This window comes from Chiloscyllium punctatum, chromosome 16 (genome assembly GCF_047496795.1).
Source record: "Chiloscyllium punctatum isolate Juve2018m chromosome 16, sChiPun1.3, whole genome shotgun sequence".
NCBI classification, from domain to species: Eukaryota; Metazoa; Chordata; class Chondrichthyes; order Orectolobiformes; family Hemiscylliidae; genus Chiloscyllium; species Chiloscyllium punctatum.
Window position 1 is genome coordinate 38,728,060 of NC_092754.1, and position 19,055 is coordinate 38,747,114.

Below are 19,055 nucleotides of genomic sequence, written 5' to 3' on the forward strand. Positions count from 1 at the left end.
AAGAATCCCACAAAACATCATATGAATTTTTACAATGTGCATAATTTTGGACAAATGCTCACAGAGGCAGCACAAATGACAGTAATGCAGCAATCAGAAAGACATTTATATCAAAGGTTACTTGTCTTTCAGAACATTCCAAAATGTATTGTAGATCTGGTGTTGTAATTTTGAGTAATTTGTTCTTACAATAAGTGACAAAACTATTTCACAATTAAGATACTATTCAGAATTAAACTATATCACTTTAATCCCAAACACACATTCATACAACAGACAAGACAAAACATACTGCAAGGATGACACAGGTTTTCAAAAGAGGCAAATGGTAGAAATGCTTTGATGGCTCAGGGGCCTGAAATCAAAGAGTAAAAAATGGGAAGACTTTGCACAGGCTAGTCAATTTCCCATTGTAGAGATCACAATGCTAATTGTTGTTGAATTGATAGGATCTTCAAATGAGGCTTCAATTTAGATGAGAGTCAGTTAGACTTGGTCTAATGGAATAAACAGTTCAGCTTTCGGAGTTTGTGACAAAATTCAAGGTACTGATTTCTGGAATGTTCTGGTTCACAGAAGATACTTTACTGAGAAAAAACTGGTGCAACCTGTCCTGTTAGAAGGTTTCTTCTTCCTCAGGAGAGGTAAATTGTCCCTTCAACTGACACAACAAGGTGTGGACCGGAAAATACAGTCTTGAGGCTGTTGCTGGAGAACCTTCAGCACATATGCCCCCATCTCTTCTAAACCATGTTTGTAAAGCAATTAAAATCATAGAAAGTCTCTTATCTGTCTTGAAAGTTTTGTTTGCTTGCTTTCACAAAGTGATCTGATGCTTTATAAACAGGAAATGAACCATCCCTCCCTTTAACATCAGGGATTATTTATTGCAGCAACACAGGACCAGGCTTTTTTAAAATCTACTCATTGTACTGAGGTAGGATTAATAAGAGATCTCGTAATTTAGCAACCTCCAATGGGCTGCAGAATTTCAAATTTTGTTCAAAGGAAAGCAATTTGGAGCACAAACCAGGGTAGTTACAAGAACAAATTGACTAAAGTGGGTTGGGAAAACAGACTGCGGGAAGTGTCAGTGAGCACTGGCAGACATTTAAACAAACATTCCATCTCACTTAGCAAACATTTATACTGGTTGAAAAAACAACTCAAATGAAAAGGATGAACGACCTGTGGTTAACAAAGGTGAATATTCAATCAAAACTAAGAATACAAGACAGAAAGAACGAATAGGAGGCGGCCAGAGGATTAGAAATATTGTTAGGAATCAGCATCAACTGACTAAAAAACAAATAAAAAGGGAGAAAATTCATTGTGAAGTAAATTTGCAAGAAATATAAAAAACAAGGAGCTCATGAGTGTGAGAATTGAATCCTTGGGAGGATGCAAATAGGGAACTAATAATGGGGAAATTGCAGAAAATTCAAACCAATATTTTGCTTCAGTCTTCACAGTGAAGAACACTGCAAACATCCCAAAGATATCAGATAACTAAGGTGCTAAAGGGACGAAAGGTCTTATAAAAGTATCTATCAGTTTCTGTCACAGACTTGCTGCAGAACAGACGGCGGTCTTTCCTTCCATCATGCATCAGTTCTATTCCCTAGTGTCAATCTCCTGCCTTTTGCCATATCCATACCTAGCATTTTTATCCAAATAACCAACCAATGCCCTCTTGAACGCCCTAATTGAACTCGCATCCACCACATTTCCAGCCGATGCATTACATCGCCTAAGTATTCATTGCGTGAAAAAGTCTTTATTCCATCACCTTGATTTATTTGCACAACACTTTAAATCTATTTTCTCTTGTTCTTTTTTTTTTACAAGCATTGGACAAAATATTTGACAAACTAACCAGACTGAAGGTAAACATGTCATCAGGACCTGGTGAAAAGCTTAAGCCCGAAACATCAACTCTCCAGCTCCTTGGATGCTGCTTGACCAGCTGTGCTTTTCCAGCACCACACCTTTTGACTCACACCAGGTCCTGATGGTCTGCATTCAAAGGTTTTAAGGGAAGTGGCAGCAGGGACAGCGGAGGTATTGTTGCAGAACACAGTGGATCCTGGGAGGGTTCTAACAGATTGGAAAACGTGCAACCTGATTCCCTGTTCAAAAAGAAAGGGAGTCAGAAAGCAGGAAAACTACAGGCCAGTTAGCCTAAAATCCTGTGTTGGGAAAATGCTGGAGTTCATTGGTAAGAAAGTAATAGCAGGAAGTGTAGAAAAGCTTAATGCAATCATGGAGAGTCACCATGGCTTTGTAAGAGGGAAATCATGTTTGAAAATTTGTTAGAGTTCTTTGAGAATATAATAAGCAAAATTGATAAAGTGGAACATGGGGTATATTTTGATTTCCAGGTGACATTTAATGAGATGCCACATAAAAAAGTTATTGCACAAGATAGGAGCTCACAGTAGTGGTGGTTATGTATTAGTGTGGATAGAGGATTGGTTAACACACAAACAACAGACGGTCTTAGTCAGGTTAGAAAGACGTAATTATGGAGTGCTATAAAGATCAGTCCTGTACCCTCAATTATGTACTACTTATATAAGTGATCTGGAGGAGGGAACGAGTATGAGACATCTCCACATTTGCTGATGATACACAAATAGGTGGCAAGGCACATTGTGATGAGGACATCAGGAATCTTCAGGGGGATACAGATAGGGTGGATGAGTGAGTGAAAACTTGACAGATGGTGTTTAATGGAGGAAAGTTTGATGGGATGTCGTGCACTTTGGTAGAAAGAAGCAAAAGGCAATCTATTATTTAAATGGAAAGAGACTCCAAAAAAGCACAACACAGGGGGATCTGGGTATTCTTGTGCATGAAACACAAAAGGTTAGCACACAGATGCAGCATTAATCAAGAAGGCAAATGGATTTTTGGCTTTTATTTCTAGGAGGTTAGAGATTAAAATTGGGAAGTCTTGTTACAGCTGCACAAGGTATTGGTGAGGCCATGGCTGGAATACTGCATACAGTTTTGGTCCCTATATTTAAGAAAGAATATCTTGGCATAAGACACAGCTCAAAAAAATTCACAAGGTTGATTCTTGGGATGACGGGGATGACTTATGGCTAAACAAGTTGGCCCTTTATTCATTAGATATCAGAAGAGAGAGAGGTGATCGCACTGAGACACAAGATTCTAATGGGGTAGATGATGGAAAAATGTTGCCACTATTGGAGGCATCCGAACTAGGGAATATAGTTACATAATAAGGGGAGGTTCATTTAAAACTGAGCTGTGAAGGAGTTTCTTCTCAATGTGTATTGAATGTCTGGAATTCTCTATCCAGAGAATCTTGGAGAGTAGATCACTTAAGTATTTAAGGAGGAGGTAGATAGATCTTTGAAATATCGAGGAGTTGCACACAATAAAAATCTGGCATGAAAGACTAATTGAGGCCTGGGCAGATTGGTATTACATTACAGAATGGTGGGGCAGGCCTGTGGGGCTGAAAGGCCTATTCCTAAGCCTATTTCTTACATTCTTATGTCTCAATAGGGTAGGTGCAGTAGCACCTCCATCATAGAATATGTTCAACACTGAATTTGATGGATTTTTAGATACTACAAACATCAAGGGCTGCAAGGATATTGTGGGAAAATAGCACTGAAGTAGAGATTAATCATGGTCGAGTTGAATGGGGGAGCAACTTGATGGGCTGAATGACTGCCTCCTGTTCTATTTCTTATGCATCTACATTAAGGGGGGAGAGATAGGTTCTCTCGCTCTCTCTCTGAAGCAATTGCTCAATTGGAAACCAAGAGTCCTCTCAAGTGTGGTAGTCTCTGTTGAAATGCATGACAAGGTGCCCTTCGATAACAGATGTTGATCATTTCCATCAGTTGTGAGGACAGTAGGTAAGGTTGTGGTGGTGGGCTGTACACAATATTCAGCACATTGTAAAAACATAGATCAGAACTCTCAGCTCAATGTTCCGCAGCCTACTTGTCTTGCTGCATTTTTCCTAAAAGCATGCTGGAATGTGTTTAGCATTTTTATACGCTGGATGCTTGATTGCTGATATTTGGCAATTAGATATGTAAGCTGCTTCTATTTGATGAGCTAAGTTGAAGGATAATTGTTACCTATCAACAGAGCTTTGGTAATCTGATTTTTTTTTACATGCACTGGAACAGGAAGGTGAACCCTTGGCTTCATATTTCACCTGTGTGTCAGCACTTCCTTAGCACTGCGGCAAATTGTCAGTCTGTATTTATGTGGTCAAGTTATGAAATGGAGCTTGGACCCATAACCTGCCAATTACATTACTAAGAGCATACAAACTAAAATTATCCCCTGATGTGCCAGATTGGAAAGCAATTTCTCTGGCATTGATTCAGCGGATGAAGGCATTGATGGCCACAAAATGCTTTTTTATTCATTTGTTCCATGTATTTTGTAGATAGGAGCCTGCCTAACGATGGGTTTAGTCACTCCTGACATGTTATCTAGAAAACGCAAATACACATTTCCTCTTAATACCTTCAGAATTCATTCCACTGAACATAATACACTTGCTTCCTTGATGAAATCACCACCTTCTTTCTTCCAAAGTCAGCAATGCTTTTGTTTCCACAGCACCCCAAAGTTTTAGATTGTGGTTATTTTTAAGAAGCAAATCACAAAAATTGTGTTTGGTTCATAATCCTGTAAAATTCTATTAAAAGAGTAAACATAGGCATTACTGTTCATGTTGTGTCTTACTCCAATCAAATAACAATTACTCAACCAACAACAATTGGCTTTTTTCAGACAATCTTCCTTCTCAAGAATGGTTCATTGATTTTCAGCTTGGCAATGCCCCAGTTAGGCTAGGTGGACATAATGTGGAGAGCCTTAACACAGAAACTACCTCAAATTGGATGTAAGTTTGTTTGTTGAGCTGGAAGGTTCATTTTCAGATGTTTCGTCACCCATACTACATCATCATCAGTGAACCTCCAGTGAAACACTGGTGCTATGACCTGCTTTCTATTTGTGTGTTCAGGTTTCCTTGAGTTGATGATGTCATTTCCTGTGGTGATACCATTTCCTGTTATTTTTCTCAGAGGGAAGTAAATGGGGTCCAAGTCAATGTGTTTGTTGATAGATCGACTTGGATCCCATTTACCACCCTCTGAGAAAGAACAGGAAATGGCACCACCGACCCAAGGGAACCTAAACACATAAATAGAAAGCGGGTCACAATACCAGTGCTCCACCACAGGTTCACTGATGATGTTACCTAGTGTGATGACAAAATATCTGAAAATGAACCTTCTAGCTCAGCGAGCAAACCTACATTCAGATCTTCAACCTGAGCTACAAATCTTTTCCAAACTCGCTAACTACCTCGAATGGAATCATTCTGACAGATAGGAGGATGAAAATGCCACAGCACAAACTCATCAACACTGTTGATGCCCAGAGGCAACCCCAGAGACAAGCCTAGTCACAGCACATAGCCCACTCACTTCCAGGATATGATAGGTAGATGGTACAGTGCACTGTACACACCCAACACCAAAGGCACAAGACAACATATTTCCAAGCAAATGGCAAAGGCAATTAAGTGGGAAATACATATTTTAGGCTTTGCTTTTTATATATGGCCATGTGAGATTGAACAATGGAATAATAAGATTTTACAGTAATGAGTGAGATCACATAATCTGTCTAAAATTTCAATGAGTAACCAATCAGTCTGACTTCTGCACTGAACAAAAAAGTATCCTACTCCTCTCTTATGCAGAATGAGCAGAAAAAAATATCTATTGCTGTCTCTCCATGAAGGATGAATGCTGTATTTAGCTATCATGGAGCATCCATCAGATTCAGTGTTAAATCCCAGGCTAATTAAAGCATGAACTGACATTTCAGCATCCTAATTAGCTGAGATTCTCTAACGCAAGTACACTGCTGCTAGGTCATTCATTTTCACATTCAAGAGAAACTTTAAGATCACTCATTTTATATGCCTGTTAATAGTGTCTGAAAAGATGACCTCAAAATTCTTAGCTTCACCATTTTAGAAGAAGTGATTTGTTGAAATTAATATACTTGAAAATATTCCATTAAAAAACTGACACAAATGTTTGCAGCTTTACCTCCAGCTATTTCCAACTGGCAAATTTCAGCATTGTAGGTGTACCTAATACTTTGGTAATTTTAATTCCATCTTTGCAATGAATGCAGAGGTGAGTACAGTACTCACTTGCATTACAGAATAATTAGGTTGCAAGGAGCTTGCTAAGAGACACTGACAGTTCATTGTTTTTACATAATGGATCTCAGAAAGAATGAAAATCTACGAAAATTTGAACAAAACATTTAAGTGCAGGAACTGATTATTTCCCCTGTGAGTTGTTTACACTGAACTACAACTTTTGGGTCAGATGAGACTGATTTGAATTAATTTTACCAAACTGCAAAGCCAGGAAGTATACAGCAAAACATTTAAAGATATTGATTGGTTTTGGTGTGTGACACCATTGTGTCAATTAAGGAAGTATCTGTGAAGATATAACATTTTTAAAAGCAACTGAAGATTTGTGGGTTTCTGAAAAACCATTGTTAATGTTTTATGAATCTTCTCTCCCCTTCCTCAAGAGAGCTAGGTAGAAAATGATTTAAAGCACTTGGCATATTTTATTTCATCTTCCAAACAAAGTGAACTATTACAACAATACACCTATCTCCACGTTAAGTCTGACTTAAAAATGGAGTTAGGTAACTCATCATTTTAGCAAACAATATCTGTCCAGCATCTGTGCAGCTGAACAAAGTGCTGCATAGCTTCTGCAGTCATTAACATAAAACCAAAATCTATTTTTCAGACATTTGTTTGACTGACTTTAGTAACTGAGAACCAGTTTTCATTTGAATCAAGAATTACTAAATAAATGGAGTGATGGAGCTGGCTTAACCATCGTTTTTCCAAATGTCCACCCTTAATCTAAAAGGCTTTAAAGGCTGCTCAAATGTAAGAATACAAGAAAGCTCACTCCATCAATACTTCCATTAGGGATATTTCTCAAGCACTTCTTGTTTATTCCTCATCTCTCATGAAAGAAACCAAGTGTTGTTTGTTAACACCTCAAAACATTCATTTTCTCGATGAATATCAGCACAGCTCCTATTTACAAGCATTAGCTGACGGTGGATAAACTCTAACACTGACTAGGAGTCCATTTCAGAAGACCTATTAGACCCTCATGGCTGAAAACAAACTCTATACCAGCCAGGAGAAAGTGAGGACTGCAGATGCTGGAGATCAGAGTCACATGCGTGGTGCTGGAAAACCACAACCTGTCAGGCAGCGTCCGAAGAGCAGGAGAATCAACGTTTCAAGTTTAAGCCCTTCATCAGGGATTCCCGAAACTTTGATTCTCCTGCTCCTTGGATACTGCCTGACCTGCTGTGCTTTTCCAGCACCACATTCTACGACTCTGTACCAGCCAGTCCCAGTAACAACATAGTGAAATAGTTCCCAAGTTACAAAGCTTCCTCTAGAGTTTAATACTGTAAAGATTCAGACTGACTCCAATCCGAATTGGATTCTTACCGTTCAGACTCAGTCATCAAGGTGAGGATTGGTGCCTGCATTGGTGTGAAAGGCAATTCTTGCAGCTGTTCAGTGGCATGGGACTCTACAGCATCAAAGGGTATATGATCAATGCTGCCTCGAGGTTCCTAGAAATACACAAGAAATAGGTCCATGTGAAAATTTTTCACCATTTAAAGAATATAGGATGTATGTATTTTCCTAATGACTTGCATCATTACCTTGGCTTGTGATCCATACTTTCCTGTGCTTCTTTGCCATGATCTGGCATCGATATCATTTAGAAGCTAATTTTGATTGTTCGATCTTCAGTGAAAGCAATGGTGATTATTATTTGACAAGATTAGCACCATTTAACTGACTGCTGCTACTAGACTTGAAGGGTGGAAATGTGTTCACCAATGAGGGTTTTGTAATTTTCATAATGAATATGCAGGATGTTATATTAGTTATGCATTCAAGAGAAGAAAAACCTGAAGCTGCAATTTTTTTCTTTCACTTGTATTATTTCAAAACCGGTGTTCTAATTGGATGTCGAGCTTTTTTTTTCAACATAGTATCAAGCAGAGCTATTTTGGAAGAGTTGAACTCCAGAATTGGCAGTTGTTACATTCTCACATGGATGGGTTCGATTTTGGATAAAGTGTCCAAACATAGGCTACAACAGGCAGTCCACTGGGTTTGCAAGATGATAGGGATATGGAGCCCAGGCTGTAGGGAGGGCAAGCTCTATGCCACATTTTTTTAAAAATCATTCATTTATGGGTTGTGGGCATCGCTGACCAAGCAGCATTTGTTGCCCATCCCTAATTGCCGACAGGGCAGTTACGGGTCTACCACATTGATGTGGGTCTGCAGCCACATGTAGGCCAGACCCATTATGGGCGACAGTTTCCTTCCCTAAAAGACATTAGTACCGTTTGTTTGCCAATTTGTAGTCAGACTTTACCTTTAGCCTGGCTGCACCCTCACCACATACTGATCTGATCCTTAATCAAACTGCCAAAGAGCACACATGCCTAGAACTGAACTAATGTCAGATCAAAACATGGGACCATTTCATCAGCACTATTCTGCTGCTTTCTTTGCTCCTCCTGGCACTACTGTGTCTGGACAGACAGGTAATCTTGGGCATCTGAAAGCACAAGCTAAGATGGGGAAGGTTATTATGAGGGTAAAAAAAAGAGTGAGGTGAAGAGTACAAGGTTCATAATTATGTCATCAGCAGCTTCCTCAAGGCATCAGTTTGTAGGATTAGGGTGAGCCTGTAGCTATAAAGGACACAAGACTGGAACATACCATCATTTCCCAATGCTCTCAGCAATGTTGGATGCTAAAATCTTTATTCAGCTGGCTCCATATTGCAGACAGCCATCTCCTCGGTTAGGTTCTTGGGATGCTCAAACCAGGGGGCATATCAGAATAAGAAATCACATATTTAAGACAGAGATGAAGAGGAATTTCTTCTCTCAGAGGGTTGTGAATCAGTAGAGTTCTCTACTGCAAAGATGGGTTGATGCTGGATCAATAAATATATTCAAGGTTGAGGTAGGCATTTTTAATCAGGAAGGAAATTGGTTGAGGATTATCAAATCAGCCATTATCTCATTGAATGGAAGACATAATGGGCTGAATGGCCTATTTCTTCTCCTAGGTATTTTAGTCTTATGCTGATGTTGTTGTCTTCCACCAGTTGTACCCTGTTCTCTTCTATTGTATACCAACCTGTCATGCAAGAGAGAGAAGAGAGAGAGAGAGAGACAGCAGAATGTCAATGAGTGTGTAATGTTTTTTCTGTGATGTTGAGAACATAGAGTTAGCATTTCAAGTCCAGTGACCCTTTTTCAAAGACCTGCCAGATCTGCTGACTTTCTCTAGCAATTTCTGTTTTTGTTTCAGATATTCCGCATCTGCAGTTTTTTGTTTTATTTTTGTGTGATGTAACTGAAGTGGTTGGAGATAGGAAGGAAGCGGGAGATGGGTTTGAAGCTGGTAACATTGATAGGTTAGTGAGGGTAAGGTGCAGTATTTGGATGTCAACATATGTTCTCAGTGTCAATGACTGCAGATGGGTGAGTGATGGGAAACTGGTATATATTTCATAGTTGGAGATGTTCAGGTATCAGACGCATGTGAACTTTCAATACTTGACTTATTCAGGAGTACTGAGAACAGGAAAAGAGTGCAGCCTCACTGTACCTTTAAAGCAATGCTACTTTTAGAATTAAGGCAATGCTGTCTTGCCACACTGTGATGATGCTCTCCTTCAACAAAGTTATGTTTCCTTTGGGTTTTTTTTTCCCAGGAGATTATAAAGACACAGACTAGGTTTGAAGGATTTTAGGGTCAATTTGATTATAGCTAACAGATACTACCTCAAGTAAAAGGCTTTCAAGTTGTTAAAAAAAAACACTTGTACAACAAAAGGGGAGTGGCCAGTTCTCCCAGCTCAGTTTTTCCCTGGTTTGATTTGGTTTTGGCAGTCAGGCAAGGTTGAGGCTGCTGGTCCAAGAAACAGCTATGTGGAAGAGGGTGTTGCCAATTCTCTCCCTGACACCTCTCCTGTAAGTCTCTGTGCTTGATTTTTTTTCTTTTGTGCTAAAGGGTATTTTTGGGGATTGTTGCAAGTATTGGGGAAAGCATCATTAAGTTGGGATAATCTGTTGGATTTTCAGCTCTGTTAAGTTATTCGGTATTCCGTTCTCTTCTGTTCGTGTTTCATTTGGTAATCTTGTAAATAAATTCTGTTTTGTTTGAAACTAAGTGGATTGACCAGCTCCTGGAATATCCACTTCACACCTGCTTAAAACAACTAGCAAAGTTAGGGTCTGGGCTACTCTCTTGAAATGTTTTGAGGGGGGTCTGGCCTGGTCCGTCACAACAACAACAGCGGATAATCTTGTTGGTCATTGTCGATTCCGCAATTTCTTTGTATCTAAAAGTTCTGATGGTTTTCCCTGCACTGCATTTCTATGTGGTGGTGCCCCTTTAAATCGACTGCACATCATTTTAATGACAATGTCATGCTGATGTACATGAAACTGCACAACTAACAAAGCCAGCAGAAAAGTATTCAGGATTCTTTCACACAACCTAATTTTGCATTCTCTCGATTCCTGTTCAGGAAAAGGTAACATTGTAAGAAGGGAACAACAAGCGATTAATAATTCCCTGTTTATACAGTTTTCCAGCTAGGCAGTCCTATTGCATGATGGTAATTAATGGCACAAACTACATCCAACGTCCAGCTCATTTATCATAGATGCTCTATATCTCCACAGTGATATTCACACAAGCTCATGGGATCTGAAGGAGCATAACAGAATTTTCATTAATTTGAATTATCAGAAATATAGTTGAACAAATTTTTTCAATAAGAAATTCGATAATTATCTTAAGAAAAATGTTATTGGTTTGGTAGAGAATTGCTGTATCTCGCTCAATGTGGTCATATTGAATGATCAATGACCATCCAATTGGACGTAGCAGATTGTCAACTTTCAAAAAGGCTGGGCTTTTCCAGTGGTTGAATATACCTCCTAACTACCAAACTGATACTCACAGCTGCATTCTCGGTCCATCAGGTTAATACCTTGTTTCCGTCAGGAGCACGTATATATGCATACATGACTACAGCTTTGCTCAAAGCTCTCTTCCCAATTGTTTAAAAATACATGTTTGGAGATTGGGAGCATCAGCACTTTTTGAACTTTGATGTCAACCCTGGGATAAGTCTGAAAAGTGCCAAGGGGTTCAAGAGATTTATCAAGTACATTTGTAACTAGATATGACTGCAGTTAAACCTAATGCAGAGTGAAATTCAAGGAATATGCAAGTTCAGCATTTGACTTCATTACTACTGCCAAATAGTCACATGACGTCCAGTCCTGGGACTCCTCGGCAACTTTAGCAGATATAGCTTTGTGGTAGCTCTGAATAAACTCACCATATAACTGTATCAAGTTAACATTTAAAAATATATTTGCATTTGTATAGCACCTTTCACAACCACTGAATGTGTCAGAATGCTAGACAATGAAATATTTTTGAAGTATGGGATTTTGACATTTTACATCCAAACCTCTAAAGGCATTGATGTATGTCAGAATATCTTTCCATGCTGGCCAGTTGTTTGCCAGGACCTCATTCAGGCGAATTTAGACTATTTAACTACAGAGACACCACAGCCAAGGCAGATCGAGTTCCAATTAAGCTCTTGCTTGCATGAGTCAATAAGCAGTGATTAGCATTGGAGTTTAGATTGGAGCTTCCCCCTGCTGAGTCAAGGTACTGAAGTCAGCTTCCGCATATCCTCTGCCACTGTGGTTGAGACCAGCCAGTGCAAAGTACCCTAATCAACGCTGGGATCTTATGTAACTCAGTTACATCCTGCTTTCGGTAACTTATCCATGGGTGGGGTGAGGGGGGGGTGGTTGGGGTTACGTTTCCACAGTATTTGATATGACATCATTCTGTTCCTGCATATTTTGCAGCCAATTGATCTCTACTTGCTATCTCAAACAGATTGGTGCGCCCACTCACACAAGGCACACAAGGTTCTTTTACTGTCACTTGGTCAAAATCTTGGAACTCCCTACGCACTATGGGTGTACCCACACCCTATCGACACATCAATTCAAGGCAGCAGCTCAACACCGCTTTCTCCAGGGCAATTATGGATGGGCAAGAAGTGATGGCTTGACCAGTGGTGCCCATATCCAATGCAGAAATATAGACAAAAAAGACTGTCTGTCATTTCACTTATTCATTAATCTGCTTAAATATCTTCTTCCTAAAAATTCAACCACAGCTGTTGAGATAAGCAGGCTAATAATTTATTCTGTCTCATATTCCATTCACAAAACAGCATTTCTAAAATATAGCAACGGTTCCCTGCTAAATCAAAGCCATAAAGATGAAGCCCATGTGTATTTCTATCTGACCAGTAGTCTCATCATTCTAGCGCCTCACTCAACAGGAGCACAATGGAAAACGCTTGCAACCTTGACATTGTCATATGGAGTGGAACTTGGCGTATTCTTCCGGTGATAAATTTAGCAGTGCAGGAGGCATTTAATCAGGCAGGAGGCTGGTGTACCCTCACCCTGATTCAGTCAGAGTTGGGAAGCCCATGTAGCTCCTTCCTGCCCCATCATCAGATGAGGACCTTACATGGGCACATAATGTTGGAAATATAATAAGCAAAGCCTATCACTTCATCACAGTCTAACAGCACTTATTGCCCAATAGAGGTACCCATTGACCCTGCTCCAGCCGTCACTTACTTGTGGCCTGGATCTGGTGGTAATACAATAGACCCTGGGTGGGTATCGTACCAGCAGCTGCCACAGCCTCCCAAGTGACAGCTCCATCCAACAGAACTACTCCCCCACCCCAGCCCTTGATCACGGGGATGGCCTGTCACTGTCCAGTTAAGCACTACTCAGGCCTGTCAGTGAGCTGATGGTATATGATCTCCCAAGTATTGTGGCTTCTTTTAAGTGTGAGTCTTGGCAGTTGTGAAAGAGACAGTACCACTGAGAAGGCAGTAGTGCCACATTGGTAGCTGCAATGAAATGACAGATATTGATTGAAAATGGGGCATCTAATGGAGATGCCTGACAACCAATTCTTGTTGACAATCCTCTACTGTGACAATCCCACACTGCTCACTCTCACTTACTGCAGCATGAAACATTAAGTAAACTGTGGTCCATACCTCAGCAGAGCATAGCAAATCATTCATCATCTTGCAACACTGTAGCCAGTTTCTCTTGAGCCATCCATAGAGAAATGAACTTCCTCTCACTTCTACACAGCTAACAGGAGATTCTCTTGAAAGGTGTGGTACTGCTTTTCGACTGTCTTCAAGGTTGGTAGTGGTGACAGGAATTGGTTGAGTCAAGGTCCCAGGGATTACAGAGTGAAGTGGCTGTCTGGGTGCCCTTTAATTTAGGACCTCGGAAGGTTCTGTTCAGCTACACGAGTCCCTGGTCTCACCAGGCAACGCTCCACAGCAGAAGTACAGCATATCATAATGCTTGCAGCTGCCCCAACTCCCACATATCCCTATGTTACTACCAAAGTTTACCTTCCCTGCAAATCTAACTTTCATTTATTTCTAACTGTCAGTTGTGATCGTCCCTTTTTTCTTCCTCCCTTTTTTAATTGCCCTGGATCATTTTTTCAGTTTCAGCTTACTCTAATCTCTGACCGAGATGCCTTCATGCCAGTTTCTGATATCTGGCGTTAATAATTTATTCCTTTTTTATTATTTTCTTGATCACGTCCTCCATTATTACTGTCCCTGATCCCTCATCAGCAATCGCTGTTCATCAACACTTCCTTTGACTCCTTAATAAGTTTTACACTGTCATTTCCTCCAGTTAAGACATGCCTCATTAGATGTCTTCTTCTGTCCCCAGGCTGTCATTTGCCCCATAGCTCTGCTGTAGTTGTCAGCTTCCACAGTATAGCACAATATTGAGGCAGGTCTGTAGAAATCATTCAGGTCTATTGTACCACACTAGCTATCAGATCCTATAACAAAGATTCCGTTTTCATGCTTATTGAGCCTTCACAAGGTTGGCTTTAAAATGTGGGATAAAATTATACATTATCATTTTCTGGTTCAAATATAAACTTTCTATCCTTCTGACTTTTGAGACAGTTATAGATGGCTCCGATTATGATTACAATATCTATAGTTAACATGTAAAGCTTTAAGGATTAAAAAGTAAACATAATATGAAAGCACCAAGGAGAATTTTATATCATTTTTTGTATTTAATTTCCTTAAAACATGTTTTTAAAAATCAAGCATGTAATATTTGACTTGTATGTCTCTGATTAAGTTTGGTTAATTTGCAGATATTTTTCATTGCAGTAAAATGATTATTTCAGCAAAAATTCTATTAATCCGGTGCAAATTTTAAGGAACTTGCTTACACATTGACCAGATGGACCAATGAGCTGAGAAGTTGCAGATGGAGTTTAATTCAGATAAATGCGAGATGCTGCATTTTGGGAAAGCAAATCTTAGCAGGACTTATACACTTAATGGTAAGGTCCTAGGGAGTGTTGCTGAACAAAGAGACCTTGGAGTGCAAGTGGATAGTGAAGAAGGTGTTTGGTATGCTTTTCTTTATTGGTCAGAGTATGGAGTACAGGAGTTGGGAGGTCATGTTGCGGCTGTACAGAACATTGGTTAGGCCACTGTTGGATTATTGCATGCAATTCTGATCTCCTTCCAATCGGAAAGATGTTGTGAAACTTGAAAGGGTTCAGAAAAGATTTACAAGGGTGTTGCCAGGGTTGGAGGATCTGAGCTTTCGGGAGAGGCTGAACAGGCTGGGGCTGTTTTCTCTGGAGCGTCGGCGGCTGAGGGGTGATCTTATAGAGGTTTACAAAATTATGAGGGACATGGATAGGATAAATAGACAAAGTCTTTTCCCTGGGGTCAGGTAGTCCAAAACTAGAGGGTATAGGTTTAGGGTGAGAGGGGAAAGATATAAAAGAGACGTAAGGGGCAACTTTTTCATGCAGAGGGTGGTACGTGTATGGAATGAGCTGCCAGAGGAGGTAGTGGAGGCTGGTACAATTGCAACACTTAAGAGGCATTTGGATGGATATATGAACAGGAAGAGTTTGGAGGGATATGGGCCAGATGCTGGCAGGTGGGACTCGATTGGTTTGGGATATCTGGTCGGCATGGACGGATTGGACCGAAGGGTCTATTTCCATGCTGTACATCTCTATGACTCTATGACATTAAGTGCATGAATTGGTTCCTTTGAATAACAAAGTTTCCTGAAAATAATCAGAAAATCTATTGAACTTCTTTTCAAAAGGAGATAGAATGAAGCACATAATGAATTCTGGTGCAAGTTTCAGGAGTGCGAAGAAGGCAAGAAAGATGTAAGTGGCAAAACCTGAGGCTCACCTATGACCAGGACAAGCAGTGAATGGAAGAGAAGATAGTGTGTGAAGCTGCAGTGGCACTGAAGTAGGACTGGCAAAGTCCAGAACTGGTCAGCAAAACGGTGACTCATACAAGCTGCAGTGCAGGGAGGATTCAATTCAACACATTGGGCCGCAGTGGGCAAGTTGATCCATGACTATCTGGGGAGGATCGTCATAAAGTCTGGGATATGCTGGAGAATGGGGGATGTGTACACTTGGTATCGCATGGTGATGAGGAAGTCATAAGGGTATTTTGAGGATGAAAAAAAAGTAACATACTGACATTTTTGTGAATTTTATGTTTTGAAATGGCAGGGCCACTATTGTTGTGACTGTATCTTGATGAATTGTTTTTGAGCAGAATGTTACCTGCAAGTTCTTTCAGTGAAATATGCAGCACAAATAGGATTGGTGAATAACAATAGGCGATGATATATGAGAAAGCTGAACAAAACAGGGATGTGCATATATGTTCAATGTTCCTGATGTACTAAACAAGCAAAAGAAAGGTCTTATTGAGAGACATTGAATATAATTTTCAAATAATAAATTAACACAATCAGACATCTTCTTTCATGTCGATATTTCCAGTTCAAAGGGATTATTTGGATCTCATGGAGGTTTAAAGGTAGTTTTAAAGGAAGATATGCCTGAAATGGAGAAGCCAATAATGTTGAACAAAGCAAATGTTTCAAATTCCTCCACCTGACTTACTAAAAACTTTTTCTCAAAGTAGAAATAGGAAAAGTTCTTCTTGTTAATCACTGAAACTCCTACCTGGTGAATTGTAGTCATTTTTGAGGGTATACGGTGACCACTAAACTGCCTCCGCAAAGTTCTGTTCATAGGAAGACTTGTAGCTGAGTACCGAGATGAAGACTGCTGGGAACGGGATAACTGCAGACGAATAAATAATAGTGGCAGCTCAACTCTATTTGGGAAAGTTTGTTTCCCAACAACTCTGTGTTGAAATCTTGCTGTTATAACAGAATCGTTACTTAGTAGTCACAGGAGCCTCTATCTGCAATATTCTCTTCCCACCTTAATCCCTGCCTCCACATTTTGTGGAAGTAGAATCTGAAGTCTCAGTAATACCGAATCCCAACTCAAGTGGCCATTTTGTATTTGTGAATCTAGGCAATGTCAGGGGGTGGGATACTTCACTTTTATTGAATTTTGGTTGGTTTATTCCCTTCCTAGCTAACAGGTGTCAAAGGAATCTTCAGCATCCTAGTTACTACCTCATGCAAGAAAAACTCAGCACAGGGCAAGAATCAAACCAGTATTTGATGGCCTATGTATATGACACCATCCTCTGCATTTGCTGTTCATCAACACTTCCTTTGACTGCCCTATCATTTCCTCTAGTTAAGGCATGCCTCATTAGAAGTCTTCAGATTATCATATTGCCTCATAGCTCTTCTGCAGTTGTCAGATTCCACAGTACAGTACAATTTAAACTGAGGCAGGTCTGTAGGAATCATTCAGGTCTATTGTGCTACACTTGTTATCACATCCTACACACAAAGATTTATTTTCATGCCTATTTGAGCCATAACAAAGTTGGCTTCAAAGCATATTGGGTTCAAACTGTTATAAAACTCAAATTATGCATCATTATTTTCCAGTCCAAATGTACACTCTGTACCCTTGTGACTTTTATAAGACAGTTATAAATGGCTCATACTATGATAACAATATCTATAGTTACCATGTAGGGCTTAGTTTAAGGATTAGAAAAGGTAAACATAATTTGAAAGTACCAACCAGATTTATAATTTTTTAAAAATTTCTCTATAACCTTTTTTTAAACTTCAGTACGTAATACTTGACTTGTATGTCTCTGATTAGGTTTGGTTATTTTGCAGATGCTTTCCATTGTTTTAAAATGATTATTTCAGCAAAAATTCTATTAAACTGCTGCAAGTTTTAATTAACATGCTTACAGTTTAAGTGCATGAATTGGTTCCTTGAACAACAAGGTTTTTGAAAACAATCAGAAAATCTATTGCAACTTCTTTTCAAAATGAGATAGAAGGGAGCATGTATTGAATTCTGGAGTGAGAAGAAGGCAATAAAGATGTAAGTGGCAAAACCTGAGGCTCACATATGACAGGGACAAGCAGTGAATGGAAGAGAAGATAGTGTGTGAAGCTGCAGTGGCACTGAATAGGACTGGCAAAGGCCCAGAATTGGTCAGCAAAACGGTGACTCATGCAAGCTGCAGTGCAGGGAGGATTCAATTCAACACATTGGGCCGCAGTGGGCAAGATGATCCATGACTATCTGGGGAGGATTGTCATAAAGTCTGGGATATGCTGGGGAATGGGGGAGGAGTACACTTGGTAACGCATGGCGATGAGGAAGTCATAAGGGTATTTTGAGAATGAAAGAAACATGTAACGTTCTGACATTTTTGTGAGTTTTATTTTTTCCAAATGGCAGGGCCACTATTGTTGTGACTGTATCTTGATGAATTGTTTTTGAGCAGAATGTTACATGCAAGTTCTTTCAGTGAAATATGCAGCACAAATAGGATTGGTGAATAACAATAGGCGATGATATATGAGAAAGCTGAACAAAACAGGGATGTGCATATATGTTCAATGTTCCTGATGTATGTAACAGGCAAAAGAAGAGTCTTATTGAGTGATATTAAACATAATTTTCAAATAATAAATTAATACAATTGGATATCTCTTTCATGTAGATATTTACTCTTACAGAGATGTTGTTTGAATCTCATTGTGCTGTAAATATAGTTTTAAAGGAAATGTGCCTGAAATAGATTAGCCAATAACAACAAACGGAAGCAAATTTTCCCAATTCCTCTGGGCGACTCACTGAAAAATTATTCTCAAAACAGAAATAGGAAACGTTCTTCTTGTTACTCACTGAAATGCCTACCTGGTGGATTGTAGTCATTTTTGAGGATGTACGGTGACCACTAACCTGCCTCAGCAATGTTCTGCTTGTAGGAAGGCCTGTAGTTAAGTACTGAGATGAAGAATGCTGGGAATGGGATAACTGCAGACAAACAAATAATAGTGGCAGTTCAACTCTATTTGGGAATACTTGTTCCCGGAGAGCTCTGTATTGAAGACTTGCTGTTATAATAGAACCATCACTTAGCACCCACAGGGAACTCTGCCATCAATTTTCTCTTCCCACTTCATCCCAGCCTCCATGCTTTGTGGAAGTGGAGTATTACTGCTGAGGTCTCAGCAACACTGAAATCTCTAAACTCAAGTGGCCATTTTACGTTTGTTGGTGAACTTAGACAATGTCAGGGGATGAAACTGTTAAAAACGCCTGATTGCATTTTGGTGGCAACTTTATCGCAGGGAAGTAAAAACAATGCTTAATTTCTACCTCTCATCAGTTGCAAAGCATGCTTCCACCACTTTCATTTCTTTATTTCAGCTTGCCAGCATCTGCAGTACTATGCTTGCATTGTATTTTGGTTCATTTCTTCCCTTCCTAGCGAATGGGTGACAGAGGGATCTTCAGC

General features: G+C 39.7%; 1 protein-coding gene across 10 annotated transcripts in view; it reads right to left on the minus strand.

Annotated features, from left to right (window-relative positions):
- The window catches only part of nphp4 (nephronophthisis 4), a 431,145-nt gene that overhangs the window by 123,588 nt on the left and 288,502 nt on the right, over positions 1-19,055 (minus strand). For 6 of the 10 annotated variants that reach the window (XR_011962716.1, XM_072586737.1, XM_072586731.1 and 3 more), the window contains exons 12-14: positions 18,497-18,571; positions 16,322-16,441; positions 7,583-7,710 (exon numbers count right to left, since the gene is read on the minus strand). Coding sequence is in view for 9 of the 10 variants with exons in the window: in XM_072586737.1 (XP_072442838.1) it covers positions 7,583-7,710; positions 16,322-16,441; positions 18,497-18,571 (323 nt within the window). In the remaining variant the exon portion in view is untranslated. The remainder of the gene's footprint in view (positions 1-7,582; positions 7,711-16,321; positions 16,442-18,496; positions 18,572-19,055) is intronic. The other 4 variants (XM_072586736.1, XM_072586733.1, XM_072586739.1 and 1 more) reach the window with 2 other exon arrangements.